At 37.7% G+C, this 21,156-nt stretch overlaps 3 protein-coding genes across 5 annotated transcripts; all 3 read left to right on the top strand.

Moving 5' to 3' along the window:
* The first annotated feature begins 8,955 nt into the window (after positions 1-8,955).
* On the top strand, positions 8,956-13,516 carry LOC110862338. Of its 2 annotated transcripts, XM_022111529.2 has the most exons (10): positions 8,956-9,552; positions 9,621-10,157; positions 10,598-10,886; positions 10,974-11,127; positions 11,205-11,404; positions 11,669-11,934; positions 11,997-12,093; positions 12,182-12,297; positions 12,370-12,618; positions 13,032-13,516. In XM_022111529.2, the coding sequence occupies exons 1-10, from the start codon at positions 9,235-9,237 to the stop codon at positions 13,374-13,376; spliced, it is 2,571 nt and encodes an 856-aa protein (XP_021967221.1). In that variant the 5' UTR covers positions 8,956-9,234; the 3' UTR covers positions 13,377-13,516. The 2 variants fall into 2 exon arrangements, with proteins under 2 accessions (XP_021967221.1, XP_021967220.1); XM_022111528.2 differs by having other exon boundaries at positions 10,598-11,127.
* Positions 13,517-13,637: 121 nt separating this feature from the next.
* Positions 13,638-18,845, top strand: LOC110862313 (zinc finger protein 560). 2 transcript variants are annotated; one of them, XM_035845437.1, is made up of 10 exons: positions 13,638-13,906; positions 13,984-14,313; positions 14,385-14,939; positions 15,146-15,774; positions 16,373-16,566; positions 16,740-16,996; positions 17,063-17,159; positions 17,608-17,717; positions 18,115-18,363; positions 18,478-18,845. In XM_035845437.1, exons 2-10 carry the CDS (start codon positions 14,083-14,085, stop codon positions 18,709-18,711), a joined length of 2,556 nt encoding a protein of 851 aa, XP_035701330.1. In that variant the 5' UTR covers positions 13,638-13,906; positions 13,984-14,082; the 3' UTR covers positions 18,712-18,845. The 2 variants fall into 2 exon arrangements, with proteins under 2 accessions (XP_035701330.1, XP_021967185.1); XM_022111493.2 differs by lacking the exon at positions 13,638-13,906 and having other exon boundaries at positions 13,916-14,313.
* Positions 18,846-19,055: 210 nt separating this feature from the next.
* On the top strand, positions 19,056-20,494 carry LOC110862293 (60S ribosomal protein L44). Its single transcript, XM_022111472.2, has 4 exons — positions 19,056-19,209; positions 19,593-19,766; positions 19,859-19,975; positions 20,372-20,494. The coding sequence occupies exons 1-4, from the start codon at positions 19,207-19,209 to the stop codon at positions 20,390-20,392; spliced, it is 315 nt and encodes a 104-aa protein (XP_021967164.1). The 5' UTR covers positions 19,056-19,206; the 3' UTR covers positions 20,393-20,494.
* The last annotated feature ends 662 nt before the right edge of the window (positions 20,495-21,156 follow it).

The raw sequence follows: 21,156 nt of genomic DNA, 5'->3' as shown, positions 1-21,156 counted from the left end.
TCCATGCAAACCTCTCACCACACGCCACGCCACGCCAAATTCATCCAAGTTTTACTTTACCTACGCATCATCACTCGAATGAATGAATCACGCAAGACAACAACAAAAACAAAGCAGGGGACATGTGCCAAAAGTACGAAGTTTATGTGGAGTCAGACGCTTTTTTTGCTGGACATCATTTTTGCTGATCCTGCCTGAGAGGTGGACGTGGACGACGATATAAATTCCATCCAGATATGAGACCCCATTAGCGTCGACGTCCACCTATTTCTCGCAGGGGTGGATCAAGATGATCGAGATTAATATCCATTAATAATCAGGCCTGCTTCTTCTTCGCATTTTTGACCACCAAGTCGTCTCTCCTCGCTCGCCTCAATCCAAATGACGATTTACATATTACACAGATGACAAGTCAAGAATGCATAAATTATTGATTATGTATCAGTATCGTATTTATGCAGCATAGATTGTTTCACTAATTATGAGTATGTACCCCTTCATGCTCATTAATTCAGCAATTCATGTCATTTAAGCCGGAAATTAAGCCACGTTTGGTAAGAAAGAGTTTGTGTATCCGTGATTTGTTGGGTGTTACATGTCCAGGTGACATAAAATTGTATAAGACAAGTTTAGGTGTGGCCTTGCCTTACATACCTCCTACGAAGACAGGTAAGGCATGTGTGTATGTAAGTCGTAGTAAATACGCAGGTAATTAGTATTGACAACTATTTAGGCATACAGACTGGATTTTCGTCTTCCTAATCATGCTCAGAGGACGGATATGTACTTATCTTCTATTTTTCACGTGATGATGACCGACGCTCAAACTTTGTGGGTGCGTTCCATAACTCGCATAGAGTACAAAAATTTCAAAATATTTTTACATAGTGTTGCATATTTCGAGGTTTTCAATCATGTAAATATTTCCGGTATTATTCGAAAAATACTTAAATAGTTAGATGTTTTTTTCAAAAACACATGCACGTTGTAAATATTTCGTCGATGTGGGTGTGAGACGAAAATTTTTTTTAAACAAATTCAACTGCAAAAAATCCAGATGATCCAATTAAAAAAATAAATGCAATTTTTTTGAAAATTCTTGTTTTTGTACATATTTCGGTAATATTTTAGTGTTTTTCATAAATATTAAACAATTTATAATACATATATGTCAACGATTTTTGTAAATATATATCCGTCCTCTGCTGATGGTACATACGTAACTTATTCAGACCCAACAGGACAATCAATCATTTTGTTACATGTGAATGTACAGTTAGCAAGAATTTGTGTGAATTTGTGACCTATTCATTTTTTTTGGCGGAGATGCAGTTACACAAAGACAAGGGGCAGTCAAACAATGAATTCGATAACGAGATCGATTTATTAGATTGTAGATTTGATTTCGAGAGAAAAAGTCGGCATTTGTAGAATATGCAAGTAGAGGGAAGAATTAGATAACAAGTCACTTATTTAAATTGACAGGGTCGGTTCAACCCATCATTGTTATTCATTTTCAGTCCATTTTTCATCCAATATTCATTCAGTGTGCACGTGTAAAGTAGAGCATTTTCATACAGATACATAAATACTTGTAGCGATAACATAATCAATTTGCGAAAAATTTGCATTTTGAACATTAACTAAAAATCATCAAATCAGCATTCAAAGCTATTAATTAATCATTAAACCCATGAACATCAGTGGGAAGACTCGACATGAAAGAGAGAGTAATTTCATACAAATACAAAAATGAGTAGTAAAAATGTAGTGAAAACGTAGTTTAGTTTGACAAAAAATGGGGTTCTAAACTTAAAGAATAATGATTATAAATTTGCATGCACTTAAATTAATTATGTCTATGTCTATGATTAAAAATTAACCATGAAACCCATGGTCTTCCGTAGGAAGACTCTACATGAAAAAGAGTTTCATACAGCTCTTTACATACTTGTGTAGCAAAAATGTATAACGAAAGTATAATTTAAATAGTTTGGCATAATTCGCATTTTTTCTTTTAAATTGAATATTTGTTATAATTTCGACATTTTTCTCCAAGAATAAACAAACCACTTAAACTAATATATTATGTAACAAATTATCCAGATCAATTAAATAGCTTATCACATTTAACCTCATTTTTCCACTCTACAGAAACAGGTACTAATTTATTCATAGATAAACATGAGAACCTACAAATTGTCACCCAGCGGTCAATTGTCGCCTCACTCAAGACGCGTCACTCTTACAGTGGCAGCAAGATAACCTTACCCCGCTGAATCTCAAGGCCATGCGCGCACAACGACAGGCTCGATCCCGCACAAATCGCCTAAAAAACAGGGTCTCGTTTTCACTCTAGTGACCTTAATATTTGACCTTTTGAGGTCAAACTTGGCACACACATTGCTGATCATATTCCCCAAAGTGGTTTTCAAGGATTTTGACCTAGGTCACTTCAGTGACCTTCCAGAAATCACCAAACTTGTTGCATGATATTTGGTTTTTACACTCTAGTGACCTTAATATTTGACCTTTTGAGGTCAAACTTGGCACACACACTCACAACCATATTCTCCAGGGTGGTTCTCAAGGATTTTGACCAAGGTCCCTTGAGTGACCTTCCAGAAATTACCAAACTTTTTGCATGATATTTGGTTTTTACACTCAAGTGACCTTAATATTTGACCTTTTGAGGTCAAACTTGGCACACACACTCACAACCATATTCTACAGGGTGGTTTTCAAGGATTTTGACCTAGGTCCCTTGAGTGACCTTCCAGAAATTACCAAACTTGTTGAATGATATTTGGTTTTTACACTCTATTGACTGTAATAGTTGACCTTTTGAGGTCAAACTTGGCACACACACTCACAACCATATTCCCCAGGGTAGTTTTCAAGGATTTTGACCTAGGTCACCTACGTGACCTTCCAGAAATCACCAAACTTGTTGCATGATATTTGGTTTTTACACTCTAGTGACCGTAATACTTCACCTTTTGATCTCAAACTCGGCACACACACTAGTTATCATATTCCCCAGGGTGGTTCTCAAGAACTTTGACCTAGGTCACTTCAGTGACCCCGCAGAGGAAGTAAAACGTGAATGACCTCTGTGGGGTCACTGAAGCTACCTAGCTCAAAATCCTTGAAAACCACCCTGGGGAATATGGTTGCGAGTCCGTGTGCCAAATATGACCTCAAGAAGTCAAAAAGTACGGTTACTAGATTGTAAAAACCAAATATTAGAGATGCCAGCAAGCCGGCTTATTGAGTTGTGAGTCGAAGCAAGCCGGCTTGGTTCTTACTCGGCTTGCTTCGACTCACAACTCAATAAGCCGGCTTGTTTTGACTCAATAAGCCGAGTCAGCTTATGGACTGGACATGCATTCTGGTTTAAGTAAATGCACATTAAATAATTATAGAAACCAAAATAACATCCAGAAAAATTAAAGTTGACTTAAAGTGTTAAGCATCCAAACGAAATCATTAATAAACTTATACTAATATCATAAACTACATAATTACATACATATGTACATATGTATGTAAATAAAGTAATTTGTGTGATTAAATGCAAACTGAAACTGAAATTGGATCCATTGTTACAGTTAAAAATAAATATTTTCTCCTTCAATTACTATACAGTAGTTTAAAAAAATAAATTCAATAAATTTGCACATTTAAAAACCCTACGAATTTTTAAACACTTAAGATTTATGAAAATAGAACAGCTGATTATATTAGCAGTTTATATTTGTGGTAGAATTAACAGATCGTATGGATGACATTTTTGAAGTGATTTATTCACTAGCTTTCGGGGTTCAACTGCCCCCTTCTTCAGGTGTAAAATTGTACATGCAAATTATAGGAATAATTTCATGAAAGATAATATTTTCAAAATAAGACGAGATGACAAGTTGTTGACATCATTGGGGTCGCTGGGTAACCGGGATTGCAGTTGGGCGTATGAGCGTTGGTGCTAGGGGCAGGAGTAGTGATGTCCAAATCGGGTTTATTTCCATACCTGAGTCTCGATTTAATTTATTTCTAGCGTTTCTGATTAGTAGTCCCTCCTTGAAAACCTAGGCCAATATCCTTGAAAACCACCCTGGGGAATGTGCTTGGCAATATGTGTGCCAAGTATGACCTCGAAAGGTCAAAAAGTACCGTCACTAGAGTGTAAAAACCAAATATTATGCAAAAAGTTTGGTAATTTCTGGAAGGTCACGTAGGTGACCTAGGTCAATATCCTTGAAAACCACCCTGGGGAATATGGTTGTGAGTGTGTGTGCCAAGTTTGACCTCAAAAGGTCAACTATTGCGGTCACTATAGTGTAAAAACCAAATATTATGCAAAAAGTTTGGTAATTTCTGGAAGGTCACGTAGGTGACCTAGGTCAAAATCCTTGAAAACCACCCTGGGGAATATGGTTGTGAGTGTGTGTGCCAAGTTTGACCTCGAAAGGTCAAATATTAAGGTCACTAGAGTAAAAACGAGACCCTGTTTTTTAGGCGATTTGTCCGGGATCGAGCCTGTCGTTGTGCGCGCATGGCCTTGAGATTCGGCGGGGTAAGGTTATCTTGCTGCCACTGTACACAACAAAACCACAATTGTCATTTTTAGGTATCCATCCACCAATTGTCAACTCACCACAAAAATTCTTGACTACAACTATTCATTTAGATATTTACTAGATCAGAGACTAATTTCAAGGTCTTCTTCACTACATAAAACTTCAATCGATAAAAATTGCATCTTTTGGCACACAAAAAAATAGAATGTGTTAAGTCCACTTCTTTTATTTGTTTATGATGAATTGCTGGATGCAGCTCCTTTAAAAATCAAAATCTCATCTCATCCATGAGTGCATGCATACGATCAAAAATGACGATGAAACCATGCCGAGCGATATATGTACATACATAAATCGAGTGGATGGAATTTTTGTCACGAAAAGAATCTGATCACAGATTTGACCACACCTTTTCCTATTGGCTCGTCGAATATCAATCACGGTTAATGCGTCAAGACTTTGCTGTGACAATTGTACTTTTGTATGTACAAAAGGCTGTAAAATGAAGACTTTTTTGTAAGAGACTGCAGAGTTGTACTTGTGATGCTCAAGTCATCTTGCCATTTTTGCCAAGCATTAAAATTTATGCCATCCCAATATTTAAAATTAATGTCATGCTTAAAATGTAAGGCATTAATTCCCCTGCTCAAAATATCTGGCATTTACATATTTTCATGTCCAAAATGCCAGGTATTTATTTTCATGTCCAAAATGCTGGGTATTAATTTTGGTGTCCTCGCCATTGTACAATTCTCCTACGCAGAGTTAGTTAGTAGATAAGATAAAATGCAAGAAGATGATGATTGACGTGAGATGATGATGAAAAATGCGATATTTGCAATTAAATAACATCATTAAGCACGTTATGCATACATACATACTTCATCGAGAAGAAGATGCAAAAATGAACGTAATTCAATTTTTAATAAGATATTAACGACACGGATTTGAGATTCATGTCCTGTTGGGTGCGGTCATGCAAATTCCAAAAAAATCTGTACAACACTTTTGTCTTAGTTATTTACTAATTAAAAAAATGTCATATTTTCGTGACGATTAAGATTTGCGAATTGTGAGTCACAAATTGAGACAGAAGAAAATGCTAAATTTTATTGAAATCCGTTAGATTTAATCAAATTGTAGGAAAACTGGAGATGCATTTATCAATCCACACTTGAAATGCGTGCTACTTACATATCGTCGCCGTAGATCCATAAAGTACCAGGACGAAAACCAGTTGGGACCATAAAATACCAGTATGAAAACCAGTTGGAACCATAACATACCAAGACTGTTTTGGGGCGTACTGAGATTTTAATTGCTAAAAATTGGTTTGTTAATTGAAACGCTCGGATGTAAAACAGCCTTCGCGACAATTAAAAAAAATTCAACCTAGTTACATTTAAATACCGCTTTGTAAAAATAATTTAATTTAAATTTTAGCCCGAGTCAGGCTTATTTTGAAAAATCAGTATGAATCACTCTGGTGGCACTTTGCTCACTTTTAACTTCATATTCTTTAATGAGAAGCCATTAAGTATCATTGTGCCGGATTTCATCTTTTTAAACAATTTCTAAAAATCGGTATGGGTCACCCCATCGGGTCGCTCCAGATAAAAATTTTGACCTCCACTGGTGAACCACTTGACCGATTTCGCCCATATCCGAATTCGTTTCCTAACTTTTCCCATTATGCATACGGTAAAAATTTCAAGTCAATCGGTTCAGCCGTTTTGGCTCTATCGTGCCGGACAGACAGACAGACGGACGGACATGACGGTTCCATAAGCCTTGATTCGGACTAAAAATTCTTCAAAAACGATATTTAAATGTAACTAGGTTGAATGTTACAAAAAATTGTCGCGAAGGCTGTTTTACGTCCGAGAGTTTCAATTGCGCACAAAGTAGCTTTTACAAAATTTTAATTGACCAAGTATTTTTAGAGGTATTAAAATTCAAAAAGTGGTCAAATGTGGAGGATTTTGCTTTCTCTCACTCGGGAAAAATCGTGGCAAGATTGCCAATCCATGCGATCTGGGCACTATTTAATTTAAATTTAAATTTAAATTGCATCCAAAAAATTTGAAATTTGGCATAAACATGTATGAATATTTTGTTAATCATAATATGACATCAATTCCCGTTCCGATCACTATGAATTTTTCAGGAAAAATCAAAGACTTAAAAAAATGTGGTTTTTGATTTTTCCTGAAAAATTCATAGCGATCGGAATGGGAATTGATCTCATATTATGATTAACAATGTATTCATACATGTTCATGCCAAATTTCAAATTTGTTGGATGCAATTTAAATTTACACGGAACATTAAACAGTGGAAAAAGCAATACTTGAATACGTGGATATATTCCTTCAACCAGCAATCATGTGGTTCGAGTTTTCACGCTGTCCTGAAAAATCAAAAAAAACAAACTTGGTACGTTATGGTCCCAACTGGTTTTTAACCTGGTATTTTATGGTCCCAACTAGTTTTCATCCTGGTATTTTATGGTCCCAACTAGTTTTCATCCTGGTATTTTATGGTCCCAACTGGTTTTCGTCCTGGTATCTTATGGTCCCAACTAGTTTTCGTCCTGGTATCTTATGGTCCCAACTAGTTTTCATCCTGGTATTTTATGGTCCCAACTAGTTTTCATCCTGGTATTTTATGGTCCCAACTAGTTTTCATCCTGGTATTTTATGGTCCCAACTGGTTTTCGTCCTGGTATCTTATGGATCTACGGCGACGATATTCTCGCAAATTTCTAAATCTTTCGTAAAAATAAAATTTATTTGAGGGCAAATGAAATGCATTTTAAAAATTGTCTTTATAATTCAGCAAATGTTTCCTGATTCATGAGAAATTCAACTAATGTACACATTTTGTAATCGTAAATGCCCACTAATAATTTGTGGTAATTAAAAATCAAAGAGGAAAAAAACAAATGAAATATTTTCGCGACGGTAACGATTTCTGGACACAAAACAGTTTTAAAATTTGAAGGCCGGTGCTTATCTTGCTGATCAAGTATGAAATTCATGGAGTATTAAATCTAATGAGGCGTCGAAAAATAATTTGATTTTCCAATTAAAAATTGTAAAAATTAACCTTATAAAAACTAATTAATTTTGACCTGGATACCATTTAAAAACGGAATTAAAAATGGTTTCTATTGCATTTGGGGGCGGATTTACTGGGGGGCAGAATACCATTGAGACCGACTTGTGGGGCGGTGATAAAATCAGTTGGGGACTGAATTAATGCAAACCGATTTTGAATATTCTACTGATGCAGTTATGATTTATTAGAGACCTGGAACTGATTCGACAACAAAAATTAGAACATAATACATTTTTAACATGAAATTGCAACTGAACCAAATGAACACACGATATTAATTTTGATAAAAAGATCGGATTTGATTTTGATAGTACTACAAAAATAAACTAAACGAATAAATCGTCATCATTCATGTCATCAATTTGATGACACTGATTTTGGGATGCATTTTATATTTTAAACAAGTTATTAGCTATAATTTTGTCCTTCAGTGTTCTGTGACTTGTTCCGATCGGTGGTGACACTATTGCGAATATATTAGCTAAAGAGAACGTTGTGATAATTTAAAAAAAATATGAACTGTATCATATTTACAACATGATACAGGTCAGAGGTCAACGCCGACCAATTTATTAGCGGCGCCAATGTTGGATAATTTTTCGGGGGCGCGGCGTGACCTCTGATGCACTTCCTCCGAGTTCCTCCCCCCACTACAACTACAACTCTAAACTCTAAAAAAATTAGTTCAGGCTTGAAGAAAAACCAACGACAAATAAGGAGGAAAGAATGGAACTGAGAAAATTTTCTCGGTCATTTTATTTTTATTTTTTCCTACACCTTATTGATGTAGCCCGGTCTCAACGGAATTCTGTAACCATACACCTTATTGGTGGAATCCGTCGCCAACGAGAAAAAGTTGGCCTACACCTTATTGGTGTAGTCCGTCGCTAAGGCGAAAAATTTGGCCTACACCTTATTGGTGTAGTCCGTCGCCAAGAGATCGAAATCGCCCTCCACCTTATTGGTGGAATCCGTTTTTAAAAGGTTAACAAATATTTTTAAAAATGTAACATTTTCGAGACGTTCAAAATTTGTGTAAATAAAAATGAACTACAAAATACTAAGACAAATGTGTGTCTTATCTAATTTATGAAGAACTTATCTTGAAATTTTATAATTAGTGAAATTTTAGCATAATTTTTAATACTTTTTACAGCTTTCATGGATAAAATTCATGAAACATTCATGAAAAACAAGTCGCAAATAACAATGCACTGGTGAAATCTCAAAATGTCCCTAAAGCCTTGGAATCTCTTGCCATATGTGAAAATTGGGAGAAAAAGAATTCATAATTAATTTAATATTTCTTGCGAAAATACTTTTGCAATTTTCTGAATTTAAATAGATCAAGCTTCAAAAGTGTTAAAGTTTTTTGTTCATAATTTTTAGGAACCAGTTCTCTGCTTAATAATTACGAAAATCGATAACTAACTTTTGTATTTATTTGTTGTTATCTGTTTCAAGTTTATACGATGAGTTTCGCTTGACTTTCCACTTTTAAAAGTTTTATACCTTATCAACTGACAGCTTATCGGTGATGGAGGAAGAAGTTTCGATAGGGGCGAAGGTGACATCTCCTCCTCCGCCTCCTCAATCTCCTCCCCCTGTCGACACGGGCACCTCGATTGTGGAAGAAGACGAAGAATTAGGAATTGATCCGATTGTGGAAGATAACGAACAAACTTTTTGTTCGGTTTGTCTAATTTGTGGAGAAAAGTTGCCCCTTGTTCAGCAAGTCAGTTCCGGTGATGCAGACAATAATCATGTCAAGACGACATCCACACAACGGTTTCAAAATCTTTGCGACGCATTGAGACTGACGGTGACGAAATGTCAAGGGTGGAATTTTGAAAAGGTTTGTGTAATTGTAATTGGTAATTAATTAATTGGTTACTCACTCACTGCTCTATTTTGGTTATACAGGAAGCCCTCCCGCTGTGTCACACCTGTGGCGAAATATCCGATCGTTTAGGATCAATTGTAGAACAAGTGAAAAATCTTGAGACTGAATATTCTGCAATGACAGTAGCGTTAAAGACTCAAATTTCTTCTGCTCCACGACAAGGAGGAGACGATCGTATAACTAATTTCCGGAAACTTATAGCCACCAAAAATTCCTCCCACGAGAAGAAACGCGGTCGCCCCAGAAAACAAGACCTCCCCATCTCAAAACTCTTCTCAAAACCCAATCTGAATTCTGTACTGGTCACAAATCGTAGAAATATCGACGCAACCGTGCCAGACCTAAAACCTCAACGACGACGCCAACAAAAACAAGGTCTCAACACCAAGTCAAAAAATAAAGTGGTCAAAAATTCAGTATCCAAACCTCGTCGTATGAATAAACGGAAATCTGGTAAAGAATCGGGGGATGAATTTTCAGTCAATTTCAAAGGTTGGTTGGACAGTGAGGATGATGATGATGAAAAGACTTCGAAACATTCCTTCTTTGTCAAAGAGGTGATTTTTTGTTTTAATTTGTTTATAATGATTTATAGACAAAATGCTTGATGTTCAAAATACAGGAATTTGATCTCCGTTCCTCCCAGGGAATTGGAATTCCTGGGCTGTTACACCCACAAAAAGACGTCAATCTACGTGGAGAAGACATACGAAATTATAGGTTTTGTGAAGAAATTATCTTTTTATCGCTGTCGAAATTTATGATTTTCGTGACCTTTTTAAGAATAAAGTATTTTGACAGCGATGGAAAGTTGATTTCTTCGCAAAACCTGTATTTTCGTATGACTGCTGTCTCCACGTAGATTCACGTTTTTTTTTCGTGGGGCAATAGCCCCAGAAACTCTGGGACGAACGGAAATCAAAATAATGTATTATGACAAAGTATTTGCCCTCGTCTATGATTTTTAATAATTTTTGTTTAAATTTTGAATTTTCAGGAAGCGAATTTCAGTTGTTCAGATCGCGACGAGTCACATCGGGCCATTCTCCCACCCGAAATTACCGGCGATATCGACATCAGTCAAAAATTAGAAGTCCAAGTAAAACAGGAAATTGACCCATTCACAGAGTTTGAACAATTCCTATCCGTAGACAAACGTGAAGACAACGACGACGATGGACGAGTGTCAACCCGTCCAAGAAGGCAGGTCACGAAGCGGTCACATCTTCGCGATTCTTCGCCATCCCCTCCTCCTCCTCCTCCCCCTAAAATTAGTAAACCATCGAGTAAGTACGTAGCAAAAAAATCATCACCCGCAATTATTAAGGAAGATGACGAGTACGACGACGACTATGATCCCCCCTCCTCCGCAGATGACGGGGTGACCAGTGACGACGACTCAGATTTCAACGTGGCTGAAGAAAACGTATCGTCCGTCAATCGAAAAAGTGGTGGTTCGGGACGAAAGAAAAGTTCCCGTCGTTCGAAATCCAAAAGGAGTCGTAGCTCCAGTGATGATGAATTCAGGTAATTAAAAAATCTGAATTTGGACACAATTTTAATTGCATCTCTATAAATTTGTATAATTTTCCCCATTATTGCAGGAGCGAAGGTCAAGTCGCGAAGGGGGCTAAACGACGGTGGAAGATTGACAAGAAAGCTGGGCGGATGTGGTACAACGCAGTGGAAGTGATTCTCATCCCGACTGGATTACAGTGCAGCCTTTGTCCCCATATCGCAGAAGGAGACAAAGGGGAGAGAAACCGGTCTTGGATGAAAACCCACATCAACACCAAACACCTCAGTAAATATTTTCAAAATTTTGCCGTGGGTTTTTAAACCAGTTTCGACGAGTTTCAATTTTTCTGAACACTTCTTCAACTTAAGAGATCTCCTCCTGCAAAAATTTCAAAATCTTAAGTGTATATTTTTGTACACTGACAACGACCTGCTCTTCAAATGTGTCATTCAAAATTTTAAAATAAATTCCCAAAGCCGAGAGATAATTACAAATATGCCAATTCTGACCATCATCTAGTCCTCCTACATTATTAATTTCTATTTCCAGCCGATTTCCACTGTCCGGTCTGCTCCAAGAAGTTATCGACCCAGAAAAGTGTGGACCTTCACGTTCGGACGGTCCACGAGAGGACGGAGAATCACCCCTGCGACGTTTGCGGGAAGCCATTCACCTCCATAAACGCTAAGCGACGACACGGTTGGAGTCACATGAATGAAGAAGAAAAGCAAGCCGCCGTTGCTGCGGGGAGGAAACGATACTCCAACGGGTCCGATAAGTTGGAACCTTTGCAGTGCGGAATTTGTGGGAAAATGGTAAATTTTGTAAAATTGGGAAATTAAAAATTTGCACGACTCAAAATATTATGTTTCTGAAGTGTCGTGGAACCTACAATTTGAGGAAACATGAGGAAATTCATCTCGACGAGAAGGAGCGGAAAAAACACATGTGTCAAGTTTGCGGAGCAATTTACAGTAAGTCCGCAGTTTTTGACTGAATTTTGAAAAGTTTGACCCTGAATTTTTACCAGAAATTAACAATTTGTAAAATTTTAAATCGCAGGTGCAGCCGAAACACTTCGCCAACATATTCGATTACGTCACGAAAACAATTCAAAACTGCAGTGGTTGCGGTGTCCCTACTGCGATAAGAAATATCCACAATCTGGTCTACTCGAGGTACCCCTTCACACAAAATTATTCCAAATTTTTTTTAGAAAATTTTGAAATTTTTGTCTCCGTTTGATCCAGAAACATATGCGGGTCCATACGGGAGAGAAGCCTTACCAATGTTCCGAATGTGGAGCGACCTTCATCAACGGAAATCTGCTGAAAGTGCACATCTACAAGCACAAGAATTTCCGGCCCCACCCCTGCAGCCATTGCGAAATGAAGTTTTATCGCAGGTATCATTTGGCCCGGCATGTCGCCACGTATCACGACAATCCCAACCCACCCAAGAGAAAGCAACCCTACCGCAGTGAAAACGGAACGAGAAAGGTGCTATTTTTTCTACTAAAAATTTCTTAAAATGGAGGTCTCCCAGCATATGCCTTCCGATTCGATTTTGAGCAAATTAATGTCAATGGATCACAAATCTAATTAATATGGAATTTGCAAACGAACGATCTCCCAATTCTCAGGTGTAGCAGAGATATTTACATCCGAACTAATCCGAAGAGGAGAAAGTGTGCCCTGACAAATTTTCCACTTTCCAAATTTACTTTCCGCGTTTTCTCCTGTTCGGAGGTGAATATCTCTGCCAAACCATTGGGAGATCGTTCGTTTGCAAATTCCATAATAATTAGATTTATGATCCATTGACATCAATTTGCTCAAAATCGGAAGGCATACGCTGGGAGACCTACATTCAACATTGTTTGCCAATTTTTTAACTTCAACTTTCTGCACAGCCTCCACAAAAACGGGATCGTCGACCAGTCACTTCAATGACGACGTCCTCCTCCTTGGCGCAGAGTCTTCCCATCATCATCACAACGACGCCTCCACATCAGGAAGCGTTGGTGCGGTACATCCGAAAAAATAATACCCCTCCTCATCAAAGCTCGACTTATCACGAGGATGAAGACACGAATGAGAGCGAGTCGTCCAACGCCGCGACGACGACCACAGTTCCACGGATAATTACGACTCTGCACGGGCCGAGCGGTTCCTCTGGGATGAGCTTTTCTGGTTATGGGGCCGGAGGAAGTTACCCTTTTTCATACGCGTCGTCGTACGGTCATCAACTACCGTAGATTAATTAATTATACAGTTTAATTCAATTTACCTTTATTTAAGTGTCAGTCACATATACGAATTTTACCAATTTTTTATGTACACTTTACAGTTTCGTGAATGAGTAAAGTTTTTATGTGGATAATCCACAGTGGATTAATTAACGATGAAGAAATGCATTAACGAAGGACTCATCACGTAAAATCGACAAAATCAGCCCCTTTTTAATCATTTCTCGGCTCTGGAAATTTATCTAACATTCTGGACGAAAATTTGTAGTCAGTAAATTGATAAATAGAATGGCGATAAGGTTTTTAAGCCAATTTTGATGAGTTCCAATTTTTCTCAAACTTGAGATCTCCTTCAAAAAGTGTCAAAATCTGTCCTTAACAGAATTGGCAACGACCTGCTCTACATCGTCCAGATTCCCATAGCTGAGAATTGATTTAGAATGTGCTGATTTTAACCATTTTGGCGACAAGTCATCGAGTCCTACGTTAATTCATGATTTTCGAGCACTTTGGGGCATCTTGGTTTCATTTGGATTGCGGTAAAAATGCGGAGTTATCTCATCCTGTGTTTGAGAAGAAAGTTGTTTGTTGACAACAAATTGTTGTTGCTTTTTAGGGAAATTTTTTTGGTATTTTGTTGGCTTACTGGCTTACCATCATCACAGAAGATAAGCAAGAAGTCTCGGCAAAGGGGTCATCATCTCCACTTGTCGATATGGACGTTAGTAGTGAAGAAAGCAGGATTTGTGACAAGGGAGGAGGAGAACACAGAGATAATCAAAATTGCTGTCTAACTTGCGGAGAAAAGTTGCCCCGTCCGGAACTTACTTTGGGTGACGCTTATCGTAATAATCTCGTCGAGAAGATATCCACACAACGGTTTCGAAATCTTTGTGACGCATTGAGACTGACAGTGACGAAATGTCAGGGCTGGAATTTTGAGAAGGTCTTTACTAATTGGTTTAATTAAGTTGAATGTTTGTTTTACTTATTTAATGCTCTTATCTGATTGTATAGGAAATGCTACCATTATGTCGCACCTGCAGCGGAATAGCAGACCGTTTAGGAACGATTGTGGAACAAGTGAAAAATCTCGAGACTGAATATTCTGCAAGGATCGTGGAATTAAAAACGCTGATTTCTACGGTTGTGGATGGCAAGTCAAAGACATCTGGTCAATCGGGTGACGATCGTATCCTTAACTTCCGGAAACTTGTGTTTCCGACGACATCGAAATTAGATTCATGCGACAATAGTATTCTTTTTCGAGGACGACCGAACCTTGATTCAATTCTTGCCTCAAACTATGAAAACCTCGAAAAGAGTTCAGTCTCCGTCTCCCCCACAGACGTCTTATCGTCCGGCAAGGCTGTAAAACCTGGGAGAAAACGGCGTCGACCAGAAATTCGTAATGTTTTATCCCCCCAGACGAAAAAGAAGAGGGTGGCGACAAAATCGTCAAAATTGCCCAAGAAAAAGTCGCACAATTTATCCATGGATTTTGTCTCCTTCTCGCCACCGAATGATGATAACCAGGATAATGATAATATGATGGACGTAATAATCAAGCAGGTAAATTATTTGTGAGCAATGAACAGAGAGACGGATTAGCGATAAGCATTAACGATTAAATATTAAAATCTTTGGTATGAGATTGGGGAATAGGGATTAATTAGTCCCCAAGCATAATCTTAATCCGAGATTGACCAGTCTCCGGTCAATAAATCCAACTAATTTTACATGCACATAAATTCAATTAGCAATTAATAAAATTTCAGGAGGACTTTGGTTTCGACAACGAATTTCCCCCCGAATTCCTGCTCCTTCCAGCAAGCGATCCATTATCATCACTGAACGATGAACGTCTCGACCCCAGTCAGAAATTAGACATTGAATTAAAGGAAGAAGTCGATCCCTTGATGCAATTATTGCAAGAAGTCCCTCAAAATAAAAAAGGTCCCAAAGTGAAGACATCACGTCCACCTCTTGCCTCGAAAAAGGCACGCAAATCCACCCCCGCTGTACATGCAGTGCGTAAAAGCAACCGAAAATCTATTCCTGTTTGCCGCGAAGTAAAAACGGTAGTGTCGACAAGTGTCCCTGCGGCGAAAACAACGCCACGTCGTCCCGCAAGCCCCAATACTTTGGAACGTCTCGCCTATATGAGGAGCCTTCCCAGGCGTCCCTTTGTGAGTGACTCGTCTGTGTCATCTTCATCAGAAGAAGACGACGACCCGAATCCTCGTACTTCCAGGAAAGATCCCGACTTTGACATTCGACAAGAACGAGAAAAGTTGGCGAAATGGAAGAGAAAGTCGAACCGAGCAAAAACGAAGGCCTCAGAGGAAAAGAACGGCGAAGAAGAAGAAATTCAGCAGGAAATTGAATCTGATTCAGATTCTGAAATGTGAACTATTTTATTTTATCTTATTATTATGGCCAAAATGGTTAAAATCAGCACATTTCTAATCATTTCTCGGCTTTGGGAATTTATTCTAAAATTCTCAGTAATTCTAAAATATTCTAAAATATATATTCTAAAATAACATATATAATATATATATATAATCTATATATCTATAATCTATATATATATATATATAATATATATATATATATCTAATATATATATACCTATATTCTAAAATTCTAAGTAAGTATGTATACATGTCTATGAAAATTCTAGATGACAAATTTGTAGAGCAGGTCATTGTCAATTTTTGGAAGAATATACACTCCAGATTTTCGCAGTTTGTAAAAGATGAGATTTCAAGTTTAGGAAGCCTTCCGAAAAATCAGACCTCATCGAAATTGGCTTACAAACTCACAACTATTCCATTAATCAACTTACTGACTACAAATTTGTCTTGCAGACATTTAAAATAATTCCCAGAGCTGAGAAATTTTTAAAAACATGTTGATTTTCACGATTTTGGTTATGAACCATCGACTCCTACGTTGATTAGATTAATTAATTTGTGCTTATCATGGCCCGTTTTTATCAGGGAGGGTCACGTGGCGGAGGCTTATAACAAGTGGAAGTATGACGAGAAGGCGGGGCGGATGTGGTACGACGGGGTGGAGGTGACGCCACACCCAACCGGCCTCCAGTGCAGCATCTGCTTCCACATAGCCCTCGGGGACAAGGGAACCAAGAACAAGGGACGCATAAAAACACACATCAACCACTACCATCTCAGTAGGTCTTCACTACTTGAATTTTCTTACAAGTTGTATTTTTGTGTGCAGTAATTTCCTCAATTTGCATACACAAATCTGTCCTAAATCTTTTACGTTTCCGGAATGATTTTCTTCACATAATTTTCCAGCCATAATTTTTTGTGGAGACTTTAATTTAATTTGTACTTCCAGCCGACTTCCGCTGTAACATTTGCTCAAAGAAATTAGCGACGGAGAAGAACCTGGCTGCCCACGTTCTGAGCGTTCACGAGCGCGCCGTCAATATTCCCTGCGACATCTGCGACAAACCATTCACCACGCGCACCGCGATGTTGCGACACCGCTGGAGCCACCAGAACGAGGACGAAGTCAAAGCCGCCCTCGCTGCGGGATTGAAGCGAAAATCGAACAAACCTCCAACTCTGCAGTGTCAAATCTGTGGGAAATTGGTGCGAAATAATTGAAAACTTACAAATTTTAATTTGTTAATTAAGTATTTTGTTAATTGTTAACAGTGCAAGGGGCAAACTTCTTTGAACAAACATGAAGAGACGCACCTTCATCCGGATGAGAGGCCAAAGTTTACGTGCCATATTTGTGGATCAGCCTACAGTGAGGAGCTTTTTCTAATTTGGTCAAAATTTGTATAATAATTTATGACTAAAAATTTGAGAATTTCTGTCAATCTCCATTATGAGTTTAGATTAGATTTGAAACTGATTTTGAATAGTTGTTGGGTTAATCTTAAATATTAAATTTATATGAAGGTTTAGATTTATGGAATTTATTCCAATTCCAATTTTAAGGTTTTTCCAAATTATTTCCCAGATAATTTGTAATGTAATTTAGCAGTAATTCGTAAAAATTTCTGAAATTGTGCTAGGTTCAATTAGGTTTTTAATACGTAGATTTAAGATTGATTTAGGATAATTTTTAATTCAAATCAAATTAAGATTAAGATAAAAGTTTAGATTATTGAAATTTTATTCTGATTACAAGTTTGACCTTAATTTTAATCCTGTGAGTATGTTATAATTTTTTCTTATGTACACAATTCCAGGCTCGGAAGAAACGCTGAGGCGACACCTAAAACTAACTCACACTCAACTCCAGAACAGGTTTCCCTGCACTCACTGCGACAAGCGGTTCCCAGAGGCTTGCAGACTCCAGGTATAAATTAATCCCATGAAAAACTTTCCCCGAAATTCAGAAATTTTAAAATTCTGGACACCAAATTTGTAGAGCTTGTCGTTCTCGTTGTAAATTAAAAAAATATACACTGCAAATTTTGACAGTTTTTGAAGGAGGGGAGACTTCAAGTTTAAGAAGCTTTCATAAAAATTGGAATAATCGAAAATGGGTGAAAAACTATCGGCCATTCTATTAATGAACTACTTGCTGACTTCAAATTTCTCGTCGAGAATTTTCCAAATTCTCGGAGACGAGCAATGATTAAAAATGTGCTTATTTTGGCCATTTGACAATTTTGACATTGAGTTATCGAGTTCTACGCTAACAAACTCTGTCAATCAATTCGACTAAAATTTGCAATCTTTCTTTTCTTTAGCGCCACATGCTGTCGCACACCGCGGAAAAGGCGTTCAGCTGCGACGTGTGTGGGAAGAGGTACGCATTGAAAAGCCAGCTGAAAGTGCACTTGATGCGCCACAAGAACATTCGCCCGCACGGCTGCCCCCACTGCGAGATGGCCTTCCTCCGCGCTCATCATCTCCGCAAACACATCAACTCGTACCATGTCGGCAAACCCTGGAAAATTAAACTCCCCATGCGCGGATTGGATGCTAATAGGAAGCAGGTTATTTGTTCACCATTTGCAAATTTTGTGCTTTGATTAAACTGTCATAATTTTTGGGGATTCTAAGTCAAGATTTTGGTCTAATTTTACTGATTATACTTTGAATTTTCGCAGGTCACGATAAGGAAACCATCCCCACAAAGAAACCGATCTCTGAATATGAACGACTACATTCGTGCTGATCCATCCACCCCGAACAACAACTCTTATCCTCAGTTGATGCAGGAGGGCGAAAATTTGGGGGGATTTGTTGCAAGTGGCGGAGAAGGAGGAGTAGATTTGCTGTCTTCTCTGTATGCAGTCTCCTCCACGGCTGCGTCTTCAATTCAACAGAGGTTCTTCAATTGAACTGACATTAAAAAATAGTAATTTATCACTTGAAACGCCACTCAAGTATTATCGATTTGTTAAAACTGTTAAATTAATTTTAAATGTTAATTAATTAAAGAGCAGACTTTTTTTTCAAAGAATACAAATTGTAATGTATGAATTTTTGTCACATATTTGTCGCATAAGTTTACACAATCCTTGATTGGATAAGGTCCAAGGATAAGTCCTCGTAAGAATAAGATGAGACAATATGAGATAAGATGAGATAAGATTTCTCCAGGGGCATCCTGGAGAAACTCTGGAGAAACTTTTACTTGTGTTTGATAAGCACTTTCTCTGCTCAGCTCGTGTGGGAGAGAGGCTAAAGACTGCCCAGTGAGCAAAGTCTCATCTCATTCAACCCCGCTCGACCGGTTTCGCTCAAGTCGAAGTCCGAGCCGTGCACGCCGCAGCAGTTCACTCGAGTCGACATTCTCTCATAACTTTCCGGATTTTGCCAATTATTTTGTAAAAATGGTAAGTGCTTATCTTATTTTTATTTTATCCACTTCCTCCTTCATGATAAGGTCTAGCTAGATAGTGTTTTTACCAGTCAGAAAAAACGACAACAAAATTGAAGATACAATTTGCAATCCTTAATTCGCAAATATATTATTACGTAAAACTTTTTAGAGATGTAGTTTATTTTATATCGCGAATGAATATTAGATTTGCACACATATTACTTGACAGATAAGTAGGAAGGTACGGGTGGCAAATTAATTAGCAATGTCGCTCTAGTTCTTGGAGACTAACAGAAAGATTGATACTTTAAATTTGACATTTTAAGATGTACTATTATATTCTGAGTGCAATTATCTTTATTTTAACTATAATGTGATATAATTTGTGTCATCCAGGTTAACATCCCTAAGCAGAGGAAGACCTTCTGCAAAAAATGCAAGGTCCACAAGTTGCACAAGGTAACTCAATATAAGAAGTCCAAGGAAAGGACGGCCTCTCAAGGGAGGAGACGTTACGACCGAAAGCAACAGGGCTACGGAGGTCAGACTAAACCTATCTTCAGAAAGAAGGTAAACGCAATTAAAAACTTTGATTACATGATAATGACGAGTTATTTGTTCTTATTTGATGCTCATCGTGCTTATTTTGTGATTGATAACAGGCTAAGACTACCAAGAAGATCGTGCTCCGTATGGAATGTACGGAATGCAAATATAGGCAGCAGATGCCCCTTAAGCGATGCAAACATTTTGAGTTGGGAGGAGACAAGAAGCGCAAGGTGAGCGAACAACATAAAATTATAATAATGTGTCTAAATTTTGCCGAAAGTCATTTCCAATTCGACGGACAATGGAGGCTCTCATCCTATGCTCTCAGATTTTGACCAAGCCAGTGTTAACTGATCAGAACCTTAATTAATATGGAATTTGCAAAAGGCACGATCTCCCAATGCGCAAGTTTGGTGGAGGTATTTGCATCTGTGCCAAACCTGACCATTGGCAGATCGTGTGCAAATTAGTTGTGATTGATGGACACAATCTGAGAGCATATGTTGGGAGAAGTTTTTATAATGTCAATCTTTTTGCGTAAAATTTGTACACAAAATGACACGATTTTTTGTTGAAATTTCTCCATTCATAAGTTTCCTAAATATGTTTTTATTATTTTCTTTCAGGGACAAATGATCCAGTTCTAAACATATTTTTATTCTTTCCTGATAATAATTGTTATAAGAACTCGTTTCACTTTGTATTCCGGGCGTGGAAGGGACAACCAATAAAATTTGTTATGAAAATTATTCCAATTTCGTTTTCTGATTTTATTTAGCAGTTTAGCCTGTTTAGCACAATTTTTTTTTTGTAATTTTATGGCAAAGTTTAAAACTAATTAATTGATAGAGGTTTCATGAGAATCGAAATTAATTGCAGAATTAACAACGCTTTTTAATTGCACTTTGCATTGCTTGATTGTCGATAATGGCAAAAAAATCATGAAATATTTTAATAGATAATCACGTTTTCAAATCTCTTATTTCAGTAATACTTTTAAAAATTAATTACTCCTACGTAATTTGCATAATCGAGTTAGTAGGATAAGTATTTACTTAAAACCATAATTTCAGTAGATTGGTAGAGTTTCGGCAAGATTTCAGTTTATTTTTGGCAAATTTTATAGAATCGAAAATTATCAGAAATGTTCGAATAGTTTTTATTATAGCGCACCTTGTTCTGACATTGATGAAGGTAACGGGGGGATATTTGGGGGGTCCGGGTCGCTCGAGAAGGTGCAAATAGCGATAATACCAGTGCGACAGGCCAGTCTCTCGGGACGCGACATACTCCTTCCATGTGGCCAACTTCTTTGGAGGGTGGGGCCGACCGATAGGAAACCCCGAACTGTTGCAGGACTTGGAAAATAAGGATAATTTTAGCATCAAAAGGTCGAGGTCACCATGTTTTA

The sequence above is a fragment of the Folsomia candida genome, unplaced genomic scaffold, assembly GCF_002217175.1.
Source record: "Folsomia candida strain VU population unplaced genomic scaffold, ASM221717v1 Fcan01_Sc054, whole genome shotgun sequence".
In the NCBI taxonomy this organism is placed as follows: domain Eukaryota; kingdom Metazoa; phylum Arthropoda; class Collembola; order Entomobryomorpha; family Isotomidae; genus Folsomia; species Folsomia candida.
Note: the sequence above shows the minus strand (reverse complement) of the source record. Positions and strands in the feature narration are given on the sequence as shown.

Coding starts and splice junctions, on each gene's coding strand:
- LOC110862338 (XM_022111528.2), top strand. CDS start 9,235: ATGGAGGAAGAAGTTTCGATAGGGGCGAAGGTGACATCTCCTCCTCCG. Junction 10,158..10,597: donor ATTCCTTCTTTGTCAAAGAG/GTGATTTTTTGT, acceptor TTGAATTTTCAG/GAAGCGAATTTCAGTTGTTC. Junction 11,935..11,996: donor GCGGAATTTGTGGGAAAATG/GTAAATTTTGTA, acceptor ATGTTTCTGAAG/TGTCGTGGAACCTACAATTT.
- LOC110862313 (XM_035845437.1), top strand. CDS start 14,083: ATGGACGTTAGTAGTGAAGAAAGCAGGATTTGTGACAAGGGAGGAGGA. Junction 14,314..14,384: donor AGGGCTGGAATTTTGAGAAG/GTCTTTACTAAT, acceptor CTGATTGTATAG/GAAATGCTACCATTATGTCG. Junction 17,718..18,114: donor CAGAGGCTTGCAGACTCCAG/GTATAAATTAAT, acceptor TCTTTTCTTTAG/CGCCACATGCTGTCGCACAC.
- LOC110862293 (XM_022111472.2), top strand. Junction 19,767..19,858: donor AACCTATCTTCAGAAAGAAG/GTAAACGCAATT, acceptor GATTGATAACAG/GCTAAGACTACCAAGAAGAT. Junction 19,976..20,371: donor GAGGAGACAAGAAGCGCAAG/GTGAGCGAACAA, acceptor ATTTTCTTTCAG/GGACAAATGATCCAGTTCTA.